Source organism: Anolis carolinensis, chromosome 2 (genome assembly GCF_035594765.1).
Source record: "Anolis carolinensis isolate JA03-04 chromosome 2, rAnoCar3.1.pri, whole genome shotgun sequence".
NCBI lineage: Eukaryota > Metazoa > Chordata > Lepidosauria > Squamata > Dactyloidae > Anolis > Anolis carolinensis.
Window position 1 is genome coordinate 215008957 of NC_085842.1, and position 25659 is coordinate 215034615.

Consider the following 25659-nt stretch of genomic DNA (forward strand, 5'->3'; position numbering starts at 1 on the left):
TGGGAACCTTTATGGCTGAAGAATATAATATAAATACTCTAAACCACATGCATCAAACTCAAGGCCCGCAGACTGAAGCTGACCCTCCAAGTCATTTTATGTGGGCCTCTAGATGCTGGATTACAACTCCTGTGTTCCTCCTCACTAGACATCAGGACTAAAGTTGATGGGAGTTGAGGTATAGCTAGTTAGGCTACAGTTTGTTATATTTAGTTAGGATAGTGGGGATTGAATTGAGATAGAAGGCTTGTGAATATGATGTCTGACTTAAAGATGTATTTTAATCTTTCCCCAACCTCAGAGCCACAAGTGCTCTTGGATCACAGTTCCCATTATCTCCAGTCTTCAAGGGAGACGATGAGCTGTAGTGGTGCAGTGAGTTAAACCCTTGTGCCAGCTGAACTGCTGACGTAAAACAGAATGGTAACACATTGGTGTGTCCCCTGGTCAATGTCTCTGTAGACAGCCAATTCTTTCACACCAGAAACTACTTGCAGTATGTTCTCAAGTCGCTTCTGACACGATAAATACATTAAAAAAATTAAATGGCTGATGATCAGAGGTTATGGGGATTGCTGTTCAGTAACATCTAGGGACCCAAACTAGGTAAAAACTAAAAAGTATTCACCACTATTTAAAAATTACAGTTGGTCCTCTGTATCCATAAATTCCCTGTCCGATAGGGTCCTCAATGAAAATGAATTTGACACCCCTGCTTTAAATGAATATATAGTTGTTTTTAAGTAGTCATGTTAAAAGATGTAAATGCAGATGCTTCCAGCCAGGGTGCTCATAACACACTAATCAAAAAGTATAGTTGCATTGTCTGTCTTTTTGCGGGTTAAAAAAATGGACAAGTGAGGACACCAGATACAAAAGGCAAGCATACTTGACAGCACACGTTACTATCAGCATACATATATTATCCTAGGCTACTCTCATGCCCACATTTCCTCAGCAATGTACAGGAGAAGTAGGAGACTTCCAGGCATGGCTTGGTTCTCCCAGCTCTTCTTGAGCTGCTAGTAGAGGAGGAGCTGTTCTTTCTTTGCCAGCAGGTTAAGTGTACCTGGAATAGAGCCAGTACAGCCCCACTTTACCTAGAAGGTATTTTGCAGGTAGAAAAGGGTATCTTCTTATGCAACATCAAAATACACATCCTGCTAAAGCCCAAGATTACATAGGAACATCAGCAAAACAATCAAAACTGACACACCGGCCTCTGCCCTCCACCCCCAACTCATTTCCATATTTGACTCAAGACAATAGCTGGATAAAACCCTTGTTTAGAAACACACTTTTTTCCAAAAGAGAAAGACCAAATAACCCCTCTCATTCATTTAAAATATTTTATTTTATCCAAGTAGGTAGACCACACCAGTTCCAACACCAATTTCCTGGTTTCTGTCTGGGAGAAGATTTTCATCCCATTTCAGCTGCAGTAAAAAAAAAAGCCAGGGGAGGGGGAGGCGATGTACTCAAAGAAGAAAATACAATTCTGTAAAGATTAAGTCTTTGGTGCAGAAAATACTTCTGTAAGCTTCAGTTTGTTCAAGCTTTTTAACGCAGCGTAACCAGCTCTTCTGAAGAGGTTGGGTGAATGGCCACAGTTCGATCGAAGTCTGCCTTTGTTGCTCCCATTTTGACAGCCACCGCAAAACCCTGGAGCATTTCATCACATCCCAAGCCTTGCATGTGAAGTCCAACAACCTTAAAATACAAAACCATGCTCATATTTAAAACAGAACCTATCACTGTTGCTTTCTAAGGCAAAAGAGCTACAAATATATACCTATAATCCAGACAAGAGGCAAAGAACACAATATGGGTCTGGACACAATGTGGAGGTGGGGAGAATGGTATTCAAGAATCAAGTGGGTCAAACAAGATTGTGTTTTATCATCCTCTCGCTATAATTTACATGCAGAATATATATGGAAAGACTCAACGTGGAGGAAGGAATAGCCAAAATGCACAACATGCAAATGATACTGTATCAGTAGCAGAAAATGGCATAGCCATGCTTGAGGAAAATCAAAGAAGAAACTGAAAAGTAATATTACAGCTCACTAAAAACAAACTAGTGACCACACATTATTTACAAAGCCTTAATGTGGTGATGAAGACATCAAAGATTTTTGATATTTTGGGTTAGATACTTTGGGTTAGTTATTAATCAAAATGCAGTGAAGGATGGCTATTGAAGAACTAGATCAGATCCTTAAGTGTAAAGATATATCCTTGACTAGCACAATCAGGATTGTTTGGGGGATATAGTTATGAAAGCTGGACAGTGAGGAAACTGGAAGAGAATAAATGTGTCTGAAATGTGCTGGGGGAGAATTTTGTGTAAACCATAAAGTGTCAAAATAACAATAATTGAGTCTTAGAGCAATTCAAGTTTGAATTTTCTCTACAAGTCAAAGTGACCAAACTAAGTTATTGCATCATGAGATATGACATATTAATAGATGACAATGCTTTTTAAAAGGGATGCAGCAGGAAAAGAAGATCACATTGCAAGTAGATGGACTCAATAAAGGAAGCCACAGCCCAGAGTTTGCAAGACTGAACAGGACTGTTGATGATGGGTGTTTTTAAGGTCTCTCATTCATAGGGTTACTCTAAGTCAAAGCTTACACATTCTTCCTTTGCTTACCTTCTCTTCCTTAGTGGCACAGACAAGTTTCATTACACATTTTGATTTTCTTTTAGTTACAGCATGATACATTGGAATAAAGTTTGTTGTATACGTTTTGACATTCTTTTCCCCATATGTAGCTATGGCTTCCCCTGGAAACAGAGAAAGTATTTGATTAGTGAAATAACCCTCATAGTGTTTTCTGTTTCAACAGCAAGAACTGCCTCCTTTTGCAGGCTGTTTTAACTTAGAGCTGTAGGACTGAATACCAAGTATCTTTGCTTAGTCCAGAGAGTCTGCACAATGAATCAAAACTACTAAGCAAAGCCAACATTCTACAGAGCCTTGACTCCAGCGTTTGTAATTCAGTCCAAACTATCTAAAACATGGAAGACGAAATACTATGCCCCCTCATTTATATGGATTGCTGCTAGATTTTTTCAAAAATGTTCAAATTTATGATATAACTAGGCCAGAATGTTTCCTATATTGATGCTCCTCTGTGCTGAAGGAATGCATTTAAGAAAGAGTGTATGCAATGATAGCTTGTCTCTGGGAGAATTGTAGTATATAAGCCAGATAAATTAACAAGAATGCCCAGGCATGAGCTGTAGTATTACTATTTTGATATCAAGATTGCCAGGGATACAGCTATGACATCCCTGTCAGATTACTGAGCAGACTACTTATGTATGCATAAATGTATGCACTAATATAGAGGTTTCACCAGCAGTATGTCATTGACAAGCCATTCTAGGACATTTTCTCTTTTTGTATTAGGGAAATTATTTAAAAAATTGGTTCTCAATTCGTTCTCAATTACTTTTACGAATACAATGTGCCAGCCAACTCCTTCTTTCCCATCACCCAAGTATTGTTTCATGGGCCACTGTCAATCGCTGTGGATATAGTTTGTCCAAAACACTGCTTCTTTAATGATAGATCTCAATGTCAAATAGGATCTTCTGAGCTCAATTTTTGGGGTTGCAAAACATTTGCAAACACTAAAAGGTTTTCAAATGTCACCTAGACATATACATAAATCTGTTAGCAAGGAAATACAGTGTTTACAGTGAACTCTGCAGAAAATGCTTCAGCTGCACTTCAGAAAAAGGTACAGCCTGTTTGACAAGCCTTGCAAGTGCTCATTTAGTATCAGGAAATGTTTGATTTTTATACCTGTTTTGTATGCTTGTGGTTGCATAAAAATTTCTCAGATGGAAAGGGGTCACAAAAATACTTCTCAGGTGAAAAGGCGTCTCAAATGGAAAAGATTTGAGAAGCCCTGGTCTAAAATATATCTACTGGAGCAGGAATCTGGATTCTGTGGTCTTCCAGAAGGGCCTCGTGTTCCCCTTCTGTCCCAGAACCAACAATCTATAGAACCATCATATCACAGGTACTAAGGCTTGTTTGGTTTTCTTACAGAAGGGGTAATATTTTGTTTACTGAACCTTATGAGCAAAGAGATGACATCCAAAAGCCTACCTTCTGTTAGTCCAATTGTTCCAATAGGGGGGTGACTGAAGACCACAGTAGGAATGTTTGTGTAGTCGAGTTTAGAGTCTTCTTTACCTTCAAAAAGCCTGTGTGCCAGCTTCCTTCCTGCTGCTATCGCAACTGTAAGAACAACATTTTGGCATATTACTGAATAAAGTATCGGTGCATACTCGCATGCTTATAATTCACTGAGAAGAGCTGGAGTATAGGAGCACTGTACTACTAAATTACCAAAGCAGGGATGGAATTGGCAGGCTTCCCAATGTTCTTGCACTGCAATTCCCAGCATCTCTCACCACTGGTTAAATGGCCAGTCCTGCTGGGAATTGCAGTTCAGCAGCATGTGGAAGAGTGCAGGACTCCCATCCTTGCACTAAAAAGAAGCAGCAAACTTCTATCAACCAATACATTAATGAGAATCATTATTACAATTGCTCCACATGGGAGAGCTCTCTGGGAACACTGTTTCTACCACAAGCTATGCACTGAAATTGGGAAGACTGACTTGCGCAAAACAATTTAGAATGCTTTAAATCAGGCCCGCACAACCTGCGGACCTCCAACTGTTTTGGCTGCCAACTCCCAGAATTCCCAACCATTGGACTGTCAAAGTAAATTGCAGCGCAGCAATAGTTGGATGGAATCAGAATGAAGAGACATCAGAGACGTTGGTAAAAATATATACAAGTTTTACTCTACAAGACAAACAGACTTGCAGACAATGGACACAGGACTTCTCAGCAGACAGCAGAACAGAACAGAACTGATGCAATCAGCAATGCACACACACTTGTGTCTGTACACTCCCCAGTTCCAGCCACACATCAAGGTCATTACAGATTCTTAGTAATTAACTCTTTCCAGACTATGTTACATTCTGGATGATGCAATCAGTATGCAATACAAGCGAGACACAAATTTCATTTAAACACTATCTATACACAAATCCCACATTAACATGGACAAGGTGGCTAGGACTTCTGGGAATTGGGAGTCCAAAACAGCTGGAGGGCCCAAGGATGTGCAGGCCTATTCTATATGGAGGATTTTAGCATTATATACCAAGCCTTCAATGTATTATTTACACCTTTTGCATAGTGGGAAAATCGCAAGAGGAATCTAGTAGAACTGGAGCAGTGTAACAAAAGACATCAAGGGAAAAAGCAAAGCAACTGGACCGAAAGGATCAAATACCTCCCCAGAGTATGTAAGAATTCTTTCCACAGGGACAACGCAGATGGAAACGACAACAGCAACACTCTTCTATGCTGCTGTCTCCCAGCAATCTGAACTCAAGAACATGCTGTCTCTGCCTAACATAGTAGTCTATATCCATGGCGACAAGCAGCCACTGCTACCTCTGTCATACTTGAGGTTTTCTTGCCCCTTTAAAAATATCCCATCTTGTAACAATTTTGAGATTGTGTATAACGCCGCTACTTTTTGTTCTGAATCTCCCAACGTGTTTCATTAGATTGTGGTAGCTCAGCCTCTCATTGAACATCAAGAAAACCAAAGTGTTCTTCCAACAGTCACCAGCCAATCCCTCTGCAATGCCAGAAATACAGCTTAATGGTGTAACATTACAAAATGTTGACCATTTCCACTACCTTGGCAACCACCTCTCTACAAAAGTCAACACTGTCACTGAAACACAACACCGCCTGAGCTCTGCGAGTGCAGCATTCTTGCGAATGAAGCAGAGAGTGTGTTTGAGGACCAGGACATCCATAGGGATACCAAAGTGCTTGTTTATAACGCTAGTTTCCTCCCAACGCTACTATATGCCTGCGAAACGTGGACTGTCTACAGACGTCACACTCAACTCCTGGAATGATTTCACCAGCGTTGCCTCCGAAAAATCCTGGAAATCTCTTAGTGAGCTGGAAGAAGCAAAGACTACCAGCACTGAAGCGATGCTCCTACGCCAACAACTCCACTGGACTGGCCACGCTGTCCGAGTGCCCAATCACTGCCTCCCAAAGCAGTTACTATACTCCCAACTCAAGAACGGAAAACATAATGTTAGTGGACAGGAAAAGAGATTTAAAGATGGGCTTAAAGCTAACATTAAAAACTGTGACAAAGACACTGAGAACTGGGAAACCCTGGCCCTTGAGCACTCTAACTGGAGGTCGGCTGTGACCAACAGTGCTGTGGTATTTGAAGAGGCACAAATGGAGGGCAAAAAGGAAGGCATGTCAAGCGAACCCTGACTGGGATCGCCTTCCATTTGGAAATTTATGGCTTCACTGCAGAAGAACACACGAGTCAAGAATAATGCTCCACAGTCACCTACATATCCACTGCCAAGACATTGCACTTGGAAGGCCATCATACTTGGACAACAAGGGATCGCCTAAATAAAGTAAGTATACATTTAGCATTATTCTTGGGAAGAACTACTCTTTCTCCACTTTCTCTAGGCCATATCTGATTTTTTTTTACTAATTTCTATCCTATCCCCCCCCCCCCTTATTTACTTGCCTTCAGAAGTTGCAAACATTACACCTTTGTCCATGCTGGAAAGTTGTTTCACCTTATCTTACTGGTATTGTTTTCTGTTCCCTTTCTCACTTCTATGATAAACTTTTTTTGATGGCCAAAGTATTTCACATGATCATGCTACAAATTTCTATATATGCACCAAGATGGAGCCCCCAGATGGCGTAGTGGACTAAGTGACTTGAAGGTTGGGTTGCTGACCTGAAAGCTGCCAGGTTCAAATCCCACCCAGAGAGGACAGATGAGCTCCCTCTATCAGCTCCAGCTCCATGCGGGGACATGAGAGAAGCCTCCCACAAGGATGGTAAAAACATCAAAACATCCGGGCGTCCCCTGGGCAACATCCTTGCAGACGGCCAATTCTCTCACTGCAGAAGCGACTCCTGACACACACACACACACACACACACACCAAGATGCTGAGAGGAACCAGTGCAGTGTAGTGGTTTGAGCATTGGACTATAACTCTGGTAATTAGGGTTCAAATCCCTGATGCGTCATGAAACTAATTGGTTGACTTTGAGTAAGCCACACTCTCTCAGCCATAGAGGAAGGCAATGGCAAAGCTCTTATGAAGATATCTTGCCAAGAAAACCCTGTGATATAGTTGCCTTAGCATGGAAGCAACCTGACAGCACACAAGAACAAGCAAGATGCTGACACTTTTATTTTCCATCTCATTCTTAACTTTCCTTCATATGAAATTAAGTCTTTACAAACTATGTCAAAATGTGTACTGAGTTGTTCATCATGATGCCCAAAATCTCTTTCCTGGTCAGTTCAGATCCCATTGGTTTATGTGTAAGGAGCCGCGGTGGCGCAATGGGTTAAACCCTTGTGCCGGCTGAACTGCTGACCTGCTGACCTGAAGGTTGGGTCACTGACCTGAAGGTTGCCGTTTCGAATCTGCAAGATGGGGGAAGCTCCCGTCTGTCAGCTCTAGCTTTGAGGGGACATGAGAGAAGCCTCCCAGCTAATACATCTGGGGGTCTCCTGGGCAACATCTCTCTAGACAGCCAATCCTCTCACACCAGAAGCGAATTGCAATATGTTTTCAAGTCACTTATGACACAATAAAAAGTGTATGTGTGAAACTAGTGTAAAATGAGGTGCCACAGAGACATTTTTTGTTACTTGCACAAAATCATACCTTGAAAAATTAACTTACCCACTTTGCTTTTTGTTTGCTTGTACTATTTGCTTTTAACTAAGTTCTATAAAGTATTCTGAAAAGTTGGTGAGCAGAAAAAGAACCCAAGCAGTCGCCTCACTACTTCCAAATCCCAACACTGCTTCTCTCATTGTTCTGTATCTCTGGTGAAAAACACACAGGTTCCCACACATTATATAAACAATTTCAAAATACCATTACCTGGTGTTAGAAGTGCTTTCCCACATACATCTCCAAGAGCATAGATCCCCTTTCTGTTGGTATTTTGGAACTCATCAACAATAATGTGACCAAGCTTGTCCATCTTAATATCCTGAGGAATATTGGGAGGTGAAAGTCAAAGCTTGCATCCAGGAGAAGTATAAATAAAACAAATAGCACTACAAAATTTTTGGTTATATGGGCTTGCAACTTTTCAGGGGAAAAAATCTGTGAATGATAATAATAATAATATTACCTCCCTCTCTTTGCAGCTTGAAGCGAAGTACATCATTAAAACAGGAGATAAAAGTGAGGTGCACAAACAACAAGATACAGAGTTAAAATATAAGTTAAAGTCAAAATCCACTGATGAAATGCAGGTTAAAACTCACAATTTAAAACTGATTTAGAGGTAAAACAGGTTTATTTTCCCCACATAACCTGAATAAATAATGTGTACAGGACATAAAGGAATGGATTTATTTCAAGCGGTAGCCAGGCAGTCATTTGCATACCTCTCATCAAGAGATATACAGAATAATTTTTCATTCTCCCATAAGTAATACTTTTCATGTGTTCTACATGTTATATAGTTTAACAAAAACGTACAGTATATCAAAATACCACAGCAGGGAAGAAACCTTAAGAGTTATTGGCCTACCCAAGACTGAATGAGTTTATAGCTTAGATAGGATCTGAAGTGGGGACTAACTAGCTGTAGAAGTAATTTTAAAAATCATATTGGAGCTGAATTTGTCAATTAAAAAACAATAGTTCTGAAGTAAAAACATATTCTACCATGACCTTCCTCAACCTGGTGCCATCGAGATGTTTAGGTCTACAACTCCAAAGATTTTTCACTGCTGGTCCTACTAGCTGTGGCTGATCAAAAGAGAACTCTGAAAAATTTGGAGGATGCTTTACTGAATGTATGTCTTGTTTCATTCCTTCCTTTGTGAAAGAAAAGTTGGGACTGCTTCTTTGAATCATCTTTGCCACTATCAGTTACTCAATAGAGCAGGATTTATTGCTGACCAAAGTTAATTTTTAATTGAGAAATAACCTTTTTCTTAACCGTTATATAATGGCAACTACAATATAATCCAAATAAAGTCAGGAATCCTTTATGGCAATTACAAGGGGTCTTTAAAAAGTTTGTCAACTTTTATAGTTTCATTGGAAACAGTGAGAGCAGTAGAGGGAATGATTGGTTGTGTCTAAGATTGCCATGTGACTGGTCTGTCTACAAGCCAGCTGACCTTGCGGTTTGGTATAGGAGTTGTCACGCTGTGAAGCAGCAGCAAAACCTATTATTATTATTATTATTATTATTATTATTATTATTATTATTATTATTATTATTATTATTTCATTTCTTACCCACCTCTCTTCGTGACTCGAGGCAGGTTATAGCATAATTAAAACACATACATTAAAGCAGTGCTGCATCAGTGGTTATGAGCTCAACCAAAAACAAAATGCTTCACAAGGAAAGTTGACTATGTAGGAAAGTGATGTACCGTATATATTTGAGTATAAGCCGACCTGAATATAAACTGAGGCACCTAATTTTACCACAAAAAAACTGGGAAAACTTATTGACTCGAGTATAAGATGAGGGTGGGAAATGCAGCAGCTACTGGTACATTTCAAAAATAAAAAAATAGATACCAATAAAATTACAACGAGGCACCAGTATGTTAAATGTTTTTGAATATTTACATAAAACTGTAATTTAACATAGTAAGATAAGACTGTCTAACTCTGATTACCTATATACTCGAGTATAAGCCAACCCGAATATAAGCCAGCCCGGACCCTCACTCAAGTAAAACCAAGGGTGGCTTTTTCAGCCCTAAAAAGGGGCTGAAAGACTTGGTTTATACTCGAGTAAAAGGTAGAGGTAAAGGTAAAAGGTTTCCCCTGATGTTAAGTCCAGTCGTGACCGACTCTGGGCATTGCTGCTCATCTCCATTTCTTAGCCGTAGAACCGGCGTTGTCCATAGACATCTCCAAGGTCATGTGGCTGGCATGACTGCATGGAGCGCCGTCAACCTTCCCACCGGAGCGGTACCTATTAATCTATTCACATTTACATGTTTTTGAACTGCTAGGTTGGCAGGAGCTGGGGCTAACAGCGGGCGCTCATTCCGCTCCCGGGATTTGAAGCTGAGACCTTTTGGTTCACAAGTTCAGCAGCTCAGCACTTTAATGCACTGTGCCACCAGGGGCCCCCATACTCGAGTATATACAGCAATTTATTTTTAATTCTATTTATTAAGAATTTAAAAAATGAATTGCTGTATATACTCGAGTACATACAGCAATTTATTTTTTTTAATTCTTAATAAATAGAATTAAAAATAGTGTGGAAACATTTTGAAGGACCCTCACATAAATGTGTAATCTTGAATTATGCAGTCATTAATGATATGATATATATGCAAGATCCTTATGTAGTCCCCTGATTTAGGGATTATATAGGGAACATGAAAGTTCCCAAATCCCTATGCACTGGACAGCAACCACTGTACTCGACAGGGATCTGTTCCTGTCTCTTGGGAAGACAGGCAGACAAATGTCAGCGTTCTGGAAGAAGCAAAGACCACTAGCATTGAAGTGACGCTCCTACGCCATCAACTCCGTTGGAGTGGCCACGTTGTCCGAATGTCTGACTCCCAATCAGTTATTATACTCCCAACTCAAGAATGGTAAACATAATGTTGGTGTACAGGAAAAGAGATTTAAAGATGGTCTTAAAGCCAATCTTAAAAACTGTGGCATAGACACCGAGAACTGGGAAGCTCTGGCCCTTGAGCGCTCTAACTGGAGGTCAGCTGTGACCAGCAGTGCTGCAGAATTCAAAGAGGCACGAATGGAGGGCGAAAGGGAGAAACATGCCAAGAGGACGGCGCGTCAAGCCAACCCTGACCTGTTTATTTATTTACAGTATTTATATTCTGCCCTTCTCACCCTGAAGGGGATTCAGGGCGGATCACATTGCACACATATAAGGCAAACATTCAATGCCGTAACATAGAACAGAGACAGACAGATGCAGGCACAGGCTGGCCTCGAACTCATGACTTCTTGGTCAGAGTGATTTGTTGCAGCTGACTGCTAACCAGCCTGCACCATAGCCCGGTGGAAGACTGTCTTCCACCTGGGAACCAATGTCTTCACTGCGGAAGAACATGCGGGTCAAGAATAGGTCTCCACAGCCACTTACGCATTCACTGCCAAGACACTACACTTGGAGGGCAATCATCCTTGGGCTACAAGGGATCGCCTAAGTAAAGTAAGTTCCTGTCTTAATTGGGAAGCAGATGGTTCTACTTCTATCACACTGAAGATCACTCATGGGACGGTATGGGAATAGCTATCAAGGAACAGATGGGACAGATACCCATATATCACAGAAGCCACTTCCTGGTAAATAGAGATTGTGGAATCGGGACAGAATTCATTGCAAATAATATGGTGCTTAGACATACTTATTTCAATGGAAATGGAAAGAAAAAGAATTTCTACTCACCAGCTGGCCAAGATTGAGTCCCTTTGTGTTGGGCTCTCTACCAATGGCCCACAAGAGACAATCAACATCTTCAACGGTGTTGACGGTCGGTTTTTGACTGGGAGGAGAGGATGCTACTGTTATTGCTAGCCGTCCTGAAGGTGACTTTGTGACCGACTTGATCTACAGAGAAACAGGAGACTAGTAAAGAAAGGGAGAGCAAGCCTGTGCATTGCATTCTCCACTAAAAGAAGATACAGATTGTAACTTACATTTCAAGACTCATTTAAAGAAAACGAAAGAGGAAGTTTTTTGTCAACACTTCCCAAAATTAAGAAACGAAGGTGTTTAAAATACTTTTTTAAGAGAACTGTTGTCCTGCAGGTTTTTCCAACAAGTAGAGTAAGTTATGCAAAACTAACATAAAATAATAATGTGGGATAAATTATAGAAGCAATATCACATGCAAAATTTACTCGGCTGGCAATGACTGGAGGATAAAATAACCATGAAAGCTGCAATTGGTGGTGTGGGCATGGCAGATGAGCTATTATTGGATCTATATACAGTAGAGTCTCACTTATCCAAGCTAAACGGGCCGGCAGAAGCTTGGATAAGCAAATATCTTGGATAATAAGGAGGGATTAAGGAAAAGCCTATTAAACATCAAATTAGGTTATGATTTTACAAATTAAGCACCAAAACATCATGTTATACAACAAATTTGACAGAAAAAGTAGTTCAATACGCAGTAATGTTATGTTGTAATTACTGTATTTACGAATTTAGCATCAAAAGATCACAATATATTGAAAACATTGACTACAAAAATGGCTTGGATAATCCAGAAGCTTGGATAAGCGAGGCTGGGATAAGTGAGATTCTACTGTATGTTTGTGGAGGGAGGAGCTTGTCTGTGTAAGTGGACACCTCAGCCATACACACATACATATTTTCACTTTTATTATGTGTACAGATTTGGTTTAATTGGTGCAAAATAGGCTTGTTATTTTTCCTATTCATACTTTTTGTGACCTGAGGCAAATTACAATCTCACAGCCTCAGAGGAAGTCAAGTGCAAACCCACTCTGAACAAATCCTGCCAAGAAAACCCCATGATACGATTGCCACACGTTGAAAATGACTTGAAGGAACGCAACAACAAAAACGTTTTGTTCTTCTAGGCGCATATTACCATAATGTTGCATTTTATAGTTATACTTCTCAGGAGTCTTGTGCCTAATATCTATATTTGGCACTGAAGAGGCTGGAACTTCAGCGCACAAAATACTAGATTGATTTTTGGTAGGAATGTTATCTGCAACTCTTGCACCCTCCTGTGGTGAAAATAACTTTTGTTTTCCTACGTTATTCATAGGATGAATAAGACATCCTGTGGGTACCTATTCATTCAGCGACCAAGGGGCTACAACAAGTTTCAGGAAGAAAGCCACCACAACCCCTGGCTATAGCATAACTTAACAGAGGCTGAAAAGAAAGTAGACTTTTGGTATTGCCATGGCAAGCTATATATTCCGCAGACCCTACAACAGTGGTTCTCAACCTATGGGTTCTCAGATGTTTTGGCCTTCAACTCCCAGAAATCCTAACAGCTGGTAAACTGGCTGGGATTTCTGGGAGTTGTAGGCCAAAACATCTGAGAACCAACCAACAGGTTGAGAACCACTGTCCTACAAACAAAAGTGTTACAGTGAATTCATGACCACAAAACCATCTGCCATTTTGCTACACCAAAACCCTACATTTGCTTAGCTGACAATTTTGTTGGCTCGTGCTCAGAAAAGACATCAAAACCTTGTCGAGAAGCGGCAAATATGCATTTATTTTCATTAAAATATAGTGATCAAAGCTTAACATATAGGCAAGAAGAAGTGGCAAAATACCTGTGCATGTTTCCAGACTTCTACACCGCTGTGTTCCAACTCTTCGGTGCAGTTTGTACTGATCATTGAATCAAAATTTCTCAGCACCTGCATAGAAAAGCTTATCATGTCACTACTCGCTTTTTTATTTTTCAAGCTCTTTCCCTTCATTGAGCTAGAGTAGAACTATGAGGGAAACTGAGGGCCCTTCCAACAGGCCCTATATCCCAGGTTCTGATCCCAGGTTTTCTGTTTATCCCAGATTATCTGTGTAATGAAGTATGAATTTTTGGTTTACAGACGTTATGTTTAATTGTGTGTTTGTGTTTTAAAAGGGTAAGTATTACAGTTACTGCATCTCAGCACTCAGAGGCTGGTTACCATGGAGAAGTAGGAGGAGCCAACTGCCGTTTTGTTGAAGAAGTGCAGAGTTTTTAAAAAAGGGATTCAGTCTGTGCTCTGATGAGGCACAGGGAAGATTGATCCTAGGTTGAGGGGATCAAGGAGACTCAATTGTTCATTTTGAGTCGGTTTAAAATAAGTTTGGTGACTTAGTTAATGTAGTCTGTGTCCTGGTAAGGAACAGAGAATCTGTGATTGTATATCACAGGGGTGACTGAGGTTTAAAAGTAGCAGAGGAAGAAGTTCTAACTACTTTAAGTAAAAGAAGTGACATGTTAGGGAGTTTGACTCACCTCATTCTAGTATTGTAACTGTTAATAAAAGTGCCTCTAAGTGAGAAACAACATTGTAACCACTAAGCTCTGTGCCTGAATAAACTTGTTATTGTTCCTCCAACATCTAAGTCTCTGTCACATGTAATATAAACCAAGTTGCGTTACCATCTAAAGTGAATAAGAAGAAGAAAGAAAAAAAAGTAAAACGTCTCTTCTCTGAGTCTTTGGTGGTTGCATCTTTACAAATTGGTGGCAGCGGTGGGATAAGAAGATCCCCCCTGCCTGAAAGAACCTTAGTCGTTCATAGTCCTTCACAATCTGGCAGTGCGGACTCATATAATCCAGTTTAAAGCAGAAAACCTGGGATCAGATCCTGGGATATAGGACCTGTCTGGAATGGCCTTGAGACAAAAACTGGGAACTCCCCAGTTCAAAAACTCTCAACAGCTGAATTCTTTTGGCTCCTTCTTGGGTGATACATTTATAATACTGACTTCCATAAAGTGTGACAAAAATGAATAACTTTTAAAAAGCAACTCTCCATGCTCCAATTCAAACTCTAGAATTAAAGCTGCAAGGAAAATATTAATTATGCAGGCTTTAGATGACTTAGTTTTAGTGTAAACAAACAGACAATCTGCTTCCTCCTTCTGTGAGTGAATGAGGCTTTAATAGGAGTAATCTCTGACGTCACTTGGAGAACCCAGTAATTTTGAGTGTCTGCTTTATCTGATGCATCAAATGTTCTTAGTCAAGGAGGACTTTGCTACAGTGGCTCAGGAACTAGTAATCTCCAAACCAGACAAATTACAATGTATTTCATGTATTCATTGAGTCTGCTTTGAGTCCCGTTTGTGGAGAGAAAAAGAGGGTTATAAATAAACATAATAAACACCATAATATGACCCTCTTTTTCTCTCCACAAAGGGGAGTACAGTACATACTATACACTGTAATTTTGAGATTACTAGTCGGACACGACTAGACTTAATGTCAGGGGAAAACCTTTACCTTTACCTAAATACTGTAATAAGAAGGCTTCCCATCAAACTGATCCAGAAACTTCAACTAGTGCAGAATGCTTTAACCAGGTTTCCAAACAGGGCAAACTATCCGGAGCAAATAACATACCTGCTGAAGGAATTGCATTAACTGAATATTTCCTAGGAGGCCAGGCTTAAGATTTGTTACTAATTTATAAAGCCTTAAACAATTTGGGACCTGGTTACCTGAGAGGCTGCTTTCTTTCTTACAGATCTGCAGTAGTCTCACTTATCCAACGTTCTGTATTATCCAACGCAGTCTGCCTCCTGTTTGAATCCACAGCTTTTTCTCTAGGCAGCAAGGACTGAACTTTTTACGGATTTAACTTCCAACACTATTGTTACTGTAACATCATTTTATGCAATTCTATCTTTATTTGTAGTCAATTTTTAGTCATCAATATTTTTCAATACATTGTGATGTTTTGGTGCTAAATTCGTAAATACAGTAATTGCTACATAATATTACTGTATATTGAACTGCTTTTTCTGCCAATTTGTTGTAAAACATGATGTTTTTGTGCTTAATTTGTAAAATCATAACATAATTTGACGTTGAACAGGTTTTTCCTTATTATCCAAAATTTAAGCTTATCCAACATTTTCTGCTGGCCCGTTTATGTTGGATAAGTGAGACTCTACTGTATTTGGAATTTAAGGTCATCTGCAGAGATCCTTCTGTTACAGCCATGAATTCCTAAGCTCTGTTTGCAATCATTCAGAGCAGGGAATTTATTGTGCTGGCTCATACTATGTGGAATGTTCTTCCCTGAGAAATTGGACATGCTCCAGCTAGTCCTAGCTTTAGATGCCTGTTTACAACTTAATTATTTATACAAGGTTTCCCTGTGTTCAGTGCAATCTCACATCTATTTCATGGACCACACAATGGCCTAGATCAAAGCTTTCCAAACATTTCATGTATTTTTTTTTCATGCCAGGAGCGACTTGAGAAACTGCAAGTCGCTTCTGGTGTGAGAGAACTGGCCGTCTGCAAGGACATTGCCCAGGGGACGCCTGGATGTTTGATGTTTACCATTTTGTGGGAGGCTTCTCTCATGTCCCCACATAGGAAGCTGGAGCTGACAGACAAGAGCTCACCCTGCTCCCCAGATTCAAACCGCCGCCCTTTTGGTCAGTAGTCCTTTTAGTCTACTTTTTTTAATGACATGCATCATTAAATGACACAATAATTCAGTTTTACTAGCAAACGGGAAGTTAAACCAACCATTTATAAGATATACGGACACATACATACATTGTAGTAATTCAATGTACAGGGACACAACATGTCTCATGAAAATACTTCACACACACACACACATATATATACACATATGGTTTATTATTTCACATACTTAGAGGTTTCTCTTTATATTGTGCAACACACCTACATGCTGCAGCTGACACCCTAACGTGTCACAACACACAATTTGGAGAACTTTGACCTAGATTGTGCATTGTTGAAGGAGCCCCGGTGGCGAAGTGAGTTCAAGCACTGAGCTGGAGACCGAAAGGTCCCAGGTTCAAACCCCGGGAGCGGCGTGAGCGGCCGCTGTTAGCTCTAGCTCCTGTCAACCTAGCAGTTTGAAAACATGCCAATGTGAGTAGATCAATAGGTACCACTCCGGCAGGAAGGTAACGGCGCTCTCTGCAGTGATGCCGGCCACATGACCTTGGAGATGTCTCCGGACAATGCCGGCTCTTCGGCTTAGAAATGGAGATGAGCACCAACCCCCAGAGTCAGACATGACTGGACTTAACGTCAGGGGAAACCTTTACCTTTACCTATGCATTGTTGATATGGGTATGCTCTGTGTGTGTGTGTGTTTGTGTACTGTGTTTCCAAAAAATGGACCGATTTGACATTATTCTTACCCCTTGAAAGGGTGGGCACAGTGTTTCAAAGGTTTATCGCTAGATGCCTCTCCCAGCACACAGTCAGCCCCTAGCCTTAATCATTCGCAAGGTGGCATCCCCGCAACATAAGGCTTCATGAGAGATTCTCCATTTTGTAATTACTTTGTTTTAGATTTGTTTCTGGATTCAAATGGTTAGTAAAACATAACTCCTTAAACCATTTGTAACCTTTTGTGTAACTGTAACATGTTGCCATCGTGAAATATACTGCTTTGAAACTGAGTCCATCAGTGTGGAGAACCTTGAGTTACAGGGGTGTATATCACTAAGGTATGTTAAAGAGTGCATTTGTAATGGAAGCATTGTGTGTATTTGTTTTATTGTCATACACTGCTTCCAAATCTCTGCCTCTAAGTGGCGTGTAAACAAGCACCTGTTCAACCAAAGGTAAGTATGGCTTTAGACAGAAGACAATCATTCAGCTGTTTTCAACTTCACATGTTAAATCAGTACAAGTTCCAGAGACATGTTTTCACCAACCAACTCCACACCCACCAAATGCAACCCACTATTTTGATCATGAATTTTATAATAGCCAGGACAGTGAAAGAGTATGTGAGTGTGCCTTTACCTACCTTATCATAACGTATCAATAAAGACGTCTTTGATCCTAAAGCTGAAAGGATTCCAGCTAGCTCTACTGCTATGTATCCAGCCCCAACAATAATACTGCGCCTAAGAGAAAGAATAAAACAATTGTGAGGCCTACATAAAAATAGATCTGCATCAATGTATAGGCCTTATTGTTGTTGTTATTCCAAAGAGATTATGTCAACAGTGTAGAAACTGCAGCTCTGATACAAGATGTTACACAGGTCATACGCAGCAAATTTGTAACAGCACTGTATTAAAAGATTAGGTTGTTCTCTAAACCTAATTAAAATTTTATAAAAGAAAGAGGAAATTATACATATGTGTGATACACATACCCATGTGTGTAGGTGTAAGGTAATAACTGTCAAAAACATTAAAAATTAACGACGTATTTTAATTACAAAAATGTTAAGCACTGAAAAGGGTTAAATGCATGCAGTGACTCAGCAAAAGCTGCAGTTCAATATAAGGAGGAGTGCCTGTAGTTTAGTAGGCCTCAATGTTAGTCAGCCTCAGTGTGAGAAGACCTCAGTGTGAGACGGCCTAGTGTGAGAAGCTTCAGTGAGAGAAGCCCCAAGTTGAAGGCCTCATGTGTGAAGCTCCAGTGTGAAGGCTGCTGTGAGTAAAGCTACTGTGTGAAGCTCCTGTGCAAGTTTGGTGTGAAAGGAGGCTCTGTGAGAGCGAAGCTGTTGATCTGCATGACAAAGAAGCCCAGCATGAAAGCAAAGAAGGAAATAAAAAACTTCATTTGGGTTATGGAAACCTTGTCTTTGTAAATAGTGTAACCATATTATTTTGTTACAAAGAAAAGCCTCCAAAGGAAGAGATAACATTGGTCTGTGTATTTTTGTTCTTTTTATCACTTTTGGCTATTGGTGCTGGATCATGCTGCTGCTAATAAGTTACTCTACTATATCTTTATGGGGAGGGTCTTTTGTTAATAAGACCATCAATAACCCATAACCAACGTGCTTTATTCACAAAATAATTCTATCACAACAGGGCAACTTAGAACAGGTTCATATAGAACTGATTGCAACTTACTTGGGTAGCTCTTCTAGTTCAAAGAAACCATCACTAGTAATCCCCAACTTGGCTCCTACAAAGAAATGAGACATTGCCTGAATATTTACAATTATTAAATATATACATAACTCATGAAAAAAACATTTATTCCTTATAGTTCTTTCCCTGGTATAGGACCATTTCAAGCAGCCAACTACACATAAAATCTAAATTAGATAAATCTATCATAGGTAAAGGTAAAGGTTTCCCCTGACATTAAGTCCAGTCATGTCTGACACTAGGGGTTGGTGCTCATCTCCATTTCTAAGCCGAAGAACCGGCGCTGTCCATAGACACCTCCAAGGTCATGTGGCTGGCATGACTGCATGGAGCACCATTACCTTCCTGCCGGAGCGGTACCTATTGATCTACTCATATTGGCATGTTTTCGAACTGCTAGGTTGGCAGAAGCTGGAGATAACAGCGGGCGCTCACTCCGCTCCCGGGATTTGAACCTGGGATCTTTCGGTCCACAAGTTCAGCAGCTCAGTGCTTTAACACACTTCGCCCCAGGTGCATACAGGTACATTAATCAGAGAGCTAGGACTAATAGGATTAAGTTTTTACAAAATGCACACTGAGAAGTAAAACCAGTTCTACTGCCATGTTATGGCTGGAATGGAACTTAACAGTAAATAAACTTTGGCAAATTCTCAGAATAAGCATCCACAGGACAAGGAAGGATAGAAAAGATATGTATACACCCTCAACAGGATGAACGATTACAATAGCAGGGAAGCATCGTAAAATTACCAGGGAAACGTTTGAAGTAAGGTTTGCAACTATGTATATAGGTGGTCTCCAAGTTACAGACATCTGACTCATAGTTAAGAACAGGGATGAGACAGCAGGAGGAGAGAGAAATCTACTACGAGGAAGGGAAATTCACTCCTGAAAGAGTTATCATGAGGAACAGGGGTCTCAATGAAGCTTCTCGCCAATCGTTGTTTCCACAACAAGCCAAATTTTTCAAAATCCAATTCTCACAGGGACAGAAAGTGAGGTGAAATCTAAACATGAAAACTTCTGGTCCCAAGTATTTTGGATAAGACTCAATGTGCATTATAATTTGCTTTTAAATATGGGAGTGGTGCCATAGTACAATTCCAAAGTAATCCTATTAAGAATGAATGCTCAGAGAAATGTTTGAAAGGCAAATAAAGAGCAAATATACAGATGTTCAAAGAGTAAGATACAAAATAGAATGAGGCAAGTGTTGATTATTCTTTCCCGGCCAGGCTTTAGCACAGCAGGTTAAACCACCAGTTGCAATAAATCTTGCCAGTCAAGAGGTTTATTTATTTTATTTATTTACAGTATTTATATTCCGCCCTTCTCGCCCCAAAGGGGACTCAGGGCGGATCACATTACATATATAAGGCAAACATTCAATGCCTTAACATAGAACAAAGACAAGACAAACACGGGGCTCCGAGCTGGCCTCGAACTCATGACCTCTTGGTCAGAGTGATTTGCTGCAGCTGGTTGCTCAACAGCCTGCGCCACAGCCCGAGTCAGGGTGAGCTCCTGACTTTTACCCCATTTCCACCTACCTAGAGGTTTGAAAGCAAAATGTAAGTAGATAAATAGGGAGGTATTAAGGCACCCATAAGGAAATGCTGGCGATTCGATCAAAAAGAGTAAGTTATGAACAAAGCTCTTCGACAGGGAGATGGAGCAACAGCACCCCCCGTGACCGGAACTGAGTACAGGCCTCCAAGAAGCCGAAGATGGGAAAAGTCTATATACATCTCTCCATGTTGAATTGTCTGTCTTGTCTGTGTATAAACGGCATTGAATGTTTGTCGTATATGTATGTTCTGTGATCCGCCCTGAGTTCCCTTCGTGTGAGAAGGGAGGAATATAAATACTGTAAATAGATAAATAAATAAATAAGTTCTTCTGAAAAAGCATTAAAATGCTTTGGTGTGTTCTTCCTCCCCATCTGGGAAGGGAGTGGGGGTCATTCCATAATAATAATCTAATGGCACAATTGTGTGATCGCTGCTTCCTGTTGGGAAAAAACCCACCAAGTGTAGAAGAGGAGTCAGTATAAACGGTGTGGTGTAAATGGTACTGTCATATTGCAAGTGCAAGACATCAAACATGGGAACTGATACCAATGACATGCAAATGCAGTGATGGCATGAAAGAGCAAATAGCCATTCTGGTATTTTTTTTCAAAATATAAAAACTCATTTTCAAATAGAATGACCTGAAATAACTCAGTAACATGACAAATAAATATTGTAGAATGAGGTGTGTACTGTACACTGCTGCAGTAAGGCTGTCATTGCAAACTGTACATGGTGGAAGCTCCTTCCTTAGAGGCTTTTAAACAGAGGCTGGATGGCCATCTGCCGGGGTTGCTTTGATTGTGTTTTTCCCCGCATGGTAAGGGGTTGGACTAGATGGTCCATGTGGTCTCTTCCAACTTCAGTATTCTATTATTCTATAATCTGTATGTACTCTGAGCAGGAGCTGCCTGGCTGATTAAAACAACACTATAAATCTTGATGTTTATTTATGTGACTTCAAATCATATTGTTGAATACCAGAAAAAGCCACAGAATCTCCAAAGATCAGCCAAATGTAGTATGGTGGTGGAGGCAACTGTATTTGCCAAGGACTGATGTTAAAACACGTCATGTAATACTCAATCTTTTGACTGTTCTTAGGCAAACTGATGAACCAAGAATTCTGCTTTCAACTGAGATCTTTCCTAGCCATAAGACAAGCATAAAGATAATATTTAGAAGTGTTACCTGGTATCTCGCTCTCACTGGGGATCAAAGGCTGCCCTCCAGTAGCAATCAGGATGTGAGGCGCTGTATATTTTTTACCCGCAACTTCAACTGTGGGTTTCTGATCAGTTGTGAATGATGCATGGCCACGAATAGTTTCTACATGTGCCTACCAAAGCCAAGTTTGATCAAAATAGGTTAATGTATATGGATTGTCAACGGCAATGTTTAGATGTATGTATGAGCCTCCAAGTCACCACTTGAGTTATGGCAACTGCATGGATTCTATAGTACGAATCCAGTTTTTGAATCTAGATGATCTGATTAACTGGATCATATGAGTCTACACTGCCATATAACCCAGTTCAAAGCAGATAAAATGATTCAGAAACTGGATTATATGGCAGTGTAGGTGAGGCCTGAGAAAGGGAATGAGTTTACATAACCTAAGACTCTTTTCTAGCTAAAACCTGTTGCTCTAGCACAGTGGTTTTCAACCTGTGGGTCCCCAGGTGTTTTGACCTACAACTCCCAGAAATCCCAATTAGTTTACCAGCTGTTAGGATTTCTGGGAATTAAAGGCCAAAACATCTGGGGATCCACAGGTTGAGAACCATTGCTCAAGAGAGGAGCAGAGAAACAATACTGGAATTTTCCAACACTATCCAAGTTCTAACCAAAGTTGGATCTACTTAGCTTCCAAACCAGGTGGGATCTGGTGCCTTTGGGATATTCAGGCCAAAACAGTTATTTCTCTCTATAAAAAACTTAAATCTGTCTCATTTGTCAACATAACTATTTGTGGTTGGTGTACACACTTCTCTCATCTATTGTCTGCTTGTTATTTTTAAATACAGTAACCGAAGAGTCTGAGGTCCCATCAACACTGCCATATAACATCCAGATTATCTGCTTTGAACTGGATTATATGTCAGTTTAGATTCGTATAATCCAGTTCAATGTGGATTACCCCCTTTGATTATATGGCAGTGTAATTCCAGGATGGTGGCAATCAAAACTGATATGCATTTGACCAACTTCCTGCAGAGATGTCTGAAATGAAAATGCAGAGCTGTAAACTGATTTACACACTTGCATTTACCACTCCCTTTCCATAGAATTCCCAAAGAGAACTAGTAGGGCTCTCTACAGCTGGATCAATACTGCCATACAATCCAGATTGTCTGCTTTGAACTGGATTATATGAGTTTACACTGCCATATAATCCAGTTCAAAGCAGGTAATCTGGATTTTATATAGCAGTGTAGATAGGGCCCAACAGGAAAGAAAGTTTAAGGTTGAATGTGTTGTCAAAGGCTTTCATGGCCGGGATCACAGGGTTATTGTATGTTTTCCGGGCTGTATGGTCATGTTCTAGAAGTATTCTCTCCTGACGTTTCACCTACATCTATGGCAGGCATTCTCAGAGGTTGTGAGGTATGGAAAAACTAAGCAAGGAATGTTTAAGTTTATCAGGATTATCTTCTGAAGCCGTTCCATTTAAGTGATTATCAAGTCAATACAGTAAAGGACTACAAAAACCTTAGTATGAATCCCTGCCTCATTTTTTAGTTATCATCACCAAACAATATTTCAAATACTAAGCAATGGGGCATTATAATGAGGCTTCACAAACTATATTTGTTCTGGGTTGCTGTGAGTTTTCCAGGCTGTATGGCCATGTTCCAGAGGCATTCTCTACTGACATTTTGCTCACATCTATGGCAGGCATCCTCAGAGTTCTTGTGAAATCTGTTGGAAACTAGTGAGGTTTATATATCTGTGAAATGTCCAGGGTGGGAGAAAGAACTCTTGTCTGTTTGTAGCAAGTGTGGATGTTGGTTCATCAAGTGCTCTGCTATGGCTGACTTCTCTGGTTGAGTTAGTTTGCAGTGTCTTTCATGTTTCTTGATTTGTGTTTGAGCAATGCTGTGTTTGGTGATCCCTATGTACACTTGTCTATAGCTGCATGGTATACGGTATCAGGGCCAGCTAACACCTCTCAACAAAGGATTCCCCCAGGCAAGAAGCAGCCAGGCTTTGAAGCTGCAAGGCTAATCAATGCTAATCAAGCTGGCCAATTGCAACATTCACTATTGTCTCAAACAGACAAGAGTTCTTTCTCCCGCCCTAGAAATTCCACAGATATATAAACCCCACTTGCCTAGTTTCCAGCAGACCTCACAACCTTTGAGGATGCCTGCCATAGATGTGGGTGAAACGTCAGGAGAGAATGTGCATGGTACATGGCCATACAGCCTGGAAAAATCACAGCAACCCAATGAGTCCAGCCATGAAAGCCTTTGTCAACATGTATTTGTTCTGAAGCTAAAACATGTTTCTTTAGAGAATTTATAAAACAAAATAGGAACTTTAATCAACAAATCCCCTTTTCACACAGGGAAACTAAGATTTAACAACAGAAGGAATGTGTTTTAAGATTGGTTGGGACAGAACAGGACCATTTTACAAACCTTGTCCAAATTATTTTGATAGATCTCATTCAGTCGCTTCACATAAGCATCACGCTTTTCTTTAATTACTCTGGAACAAAATGAGTTTTACGTCACAAAGTTTCTCTCTTTCTCTCAAATTAGAGTAAAACCTTCATTTTAATGAATAACTTATTATCAGGAATTATTAGCTGCCTCTGAAATATGATTCCTAGGAGAGCTTATAATACCGTATCAAAGGTGCCATGCAAAGTAAGACATATTAATATTACGGTATACATGTGTATAGGTTGAGGTCAGGTTTGGGGGGCATAATGATGGATTTTAATGCGACGTGTGGATAATCCGAGGGTCATTCCACACCAATGCCAACTCAAGAGCCTGCCACTATTGTCATTTCCTCACCCAGACATTCAAAAAGGCCAGATGTGGCATCACAGCAGAGGGAGTAAAAGGGATTGGTGCTTTCGACAACACAACTTAAGAATTGTTTGTAACTTGGCACATACTGCAAGATCAGTGGTCAGAGAAAACAGTCCTGTTATACATTTTTGGCCATCAGCACCAATTTAGTTAGCTTTCCAATTAATGCTTTCTATCTCAGTTTTCATGTCAGCTCTACTCCACTTAGATGACTTGAAAACTACCAAAGGTTCTTGTAAAAGGGTTAAGAATGAAACCACAAGAACACTCTGAGCTCTAGATAGTCTGACAGTGTCAAGGGAGAGCCTTCGGGCACAAGCAATGGTCCAAATTCCCCCAAACAAAGCAACGTTCAAGGAATCATAACACACACTAAAGGAGCACAAAACTGTTCATTAAGTGTTATTTCACTACCATCTATCAACTTCTATCCAGCTGTTCGGTTTGTTATTGACATATGGTTGATATTTACATGAAGTATTCCAGATTTCCATTTGACTTACCTCCAATTAAATTTCACATTGGATATTTCAAAACCATAATCTTCATGATCATGGATGAATTCAGAGTGGACAGCAGTATTCCACATCACCTGTTGGAGAGGAGACACACATCAAGAATATAATATGTAATAATGCATGAAATAAAGCTAATCATTACATTGTGCAAAATAAATGTTTAGTACAGGGAGATGTGCATAATACATGGAGACCCTACTGTGAGTACTCTGGTTAGGATAGAGCAAAATATAGCTCATAACACATCAAGGAAGGAATAACCCACTGCCTATGTAACACAGCCTTTTATGAATAGTTCCCTACCAGAAGTCACATCTTGCTTTATCCAGCCACTGATGGGTCATATACCATGTGGCTGGGTTGCTGTGAGTTTTCCAGGATGTATGGCCATGTTCCAGAAGCATTCTCTCTTGCAATCTATAATAATAATGATAATAATAATAATAATAATAATAATAATAATAATAATTTTATTTTTATACCCCACCCCATCTCCCCGAGGGGACTTGGGGTGGCTTACATGGGGCCAAGCCCAGGCAACAGGCATCAGTCTATGGCAGGCATCCTCAGAGGTTGTGCGGTCTGTTGAAAACAAGGCAAATGGGGAATGTCCAGGGTGAGAGAAAGAACTACTGCCTGTTTGAGGCAAGTGTGAATGTTGCAATTGGCCAGTTTGATTAGCATTGAATAGCCTTGCAGCTTCAAAGCTTGGCTGCTTCCTGCCTGGGTGAATCATTTGTTGGGAGGTGTTAGCTGGCCCTGAAAGAAAACCACAAGTATGTGGACAATTTCAACAGAAAGGAGGAA

The 25659-nt window shown here is 40.2% G+C and overlaps 1 protein-coding gene across 1 annotated transcript in view; it reads right to left on the minus strand.

The window, feature by feature from the left end:
• Positions 1–1335: 1335 nt before the first annotated feature.
• Positions 1336–25659, minus strand: part of gsr (glutathione-disulfide reductase) — a 33224-nt gene continuing 8900 nt past the window's right edge. Inside the window, exons 3-13 of the mRNA XM_003224649.3 lie at positions 24838–24926; positions 23933–24002; positions 21480–21627; positions 18694–18748; positions 17631–17730; positions 13437–13523; positions 11554–11715; positions 8019–8130; positions 4130–4261; positions 2660–2793; positions 1336–1710 (exon numbers count right to left, since the gene is read on the minus strand). Coding sequence (XP_003224697.2) covers positions 1561–1710; positions 2660–2793; positions 4130–4261; positions 8019–8130; positions 11554–11715; positions 13437–13523; positions 17631–17730; positions 18694–18748; positions 21480–21627; positions 23933–24002; positions 24838–24926 — 1239 coding nt within the window. The 3' untranslated portion in view covers positions 1336–1560. The remainder of the gene's footprint in view (positions 1711–2659; positions 2794–4129; positions 4262–8018; positions 8131–11553; positions 11716–13436; positions 13524–17630; positions 17731–18693; positions 18749–21479; positions 21628–23932; positions 24003–24837; positions 24927–25659) is intronic.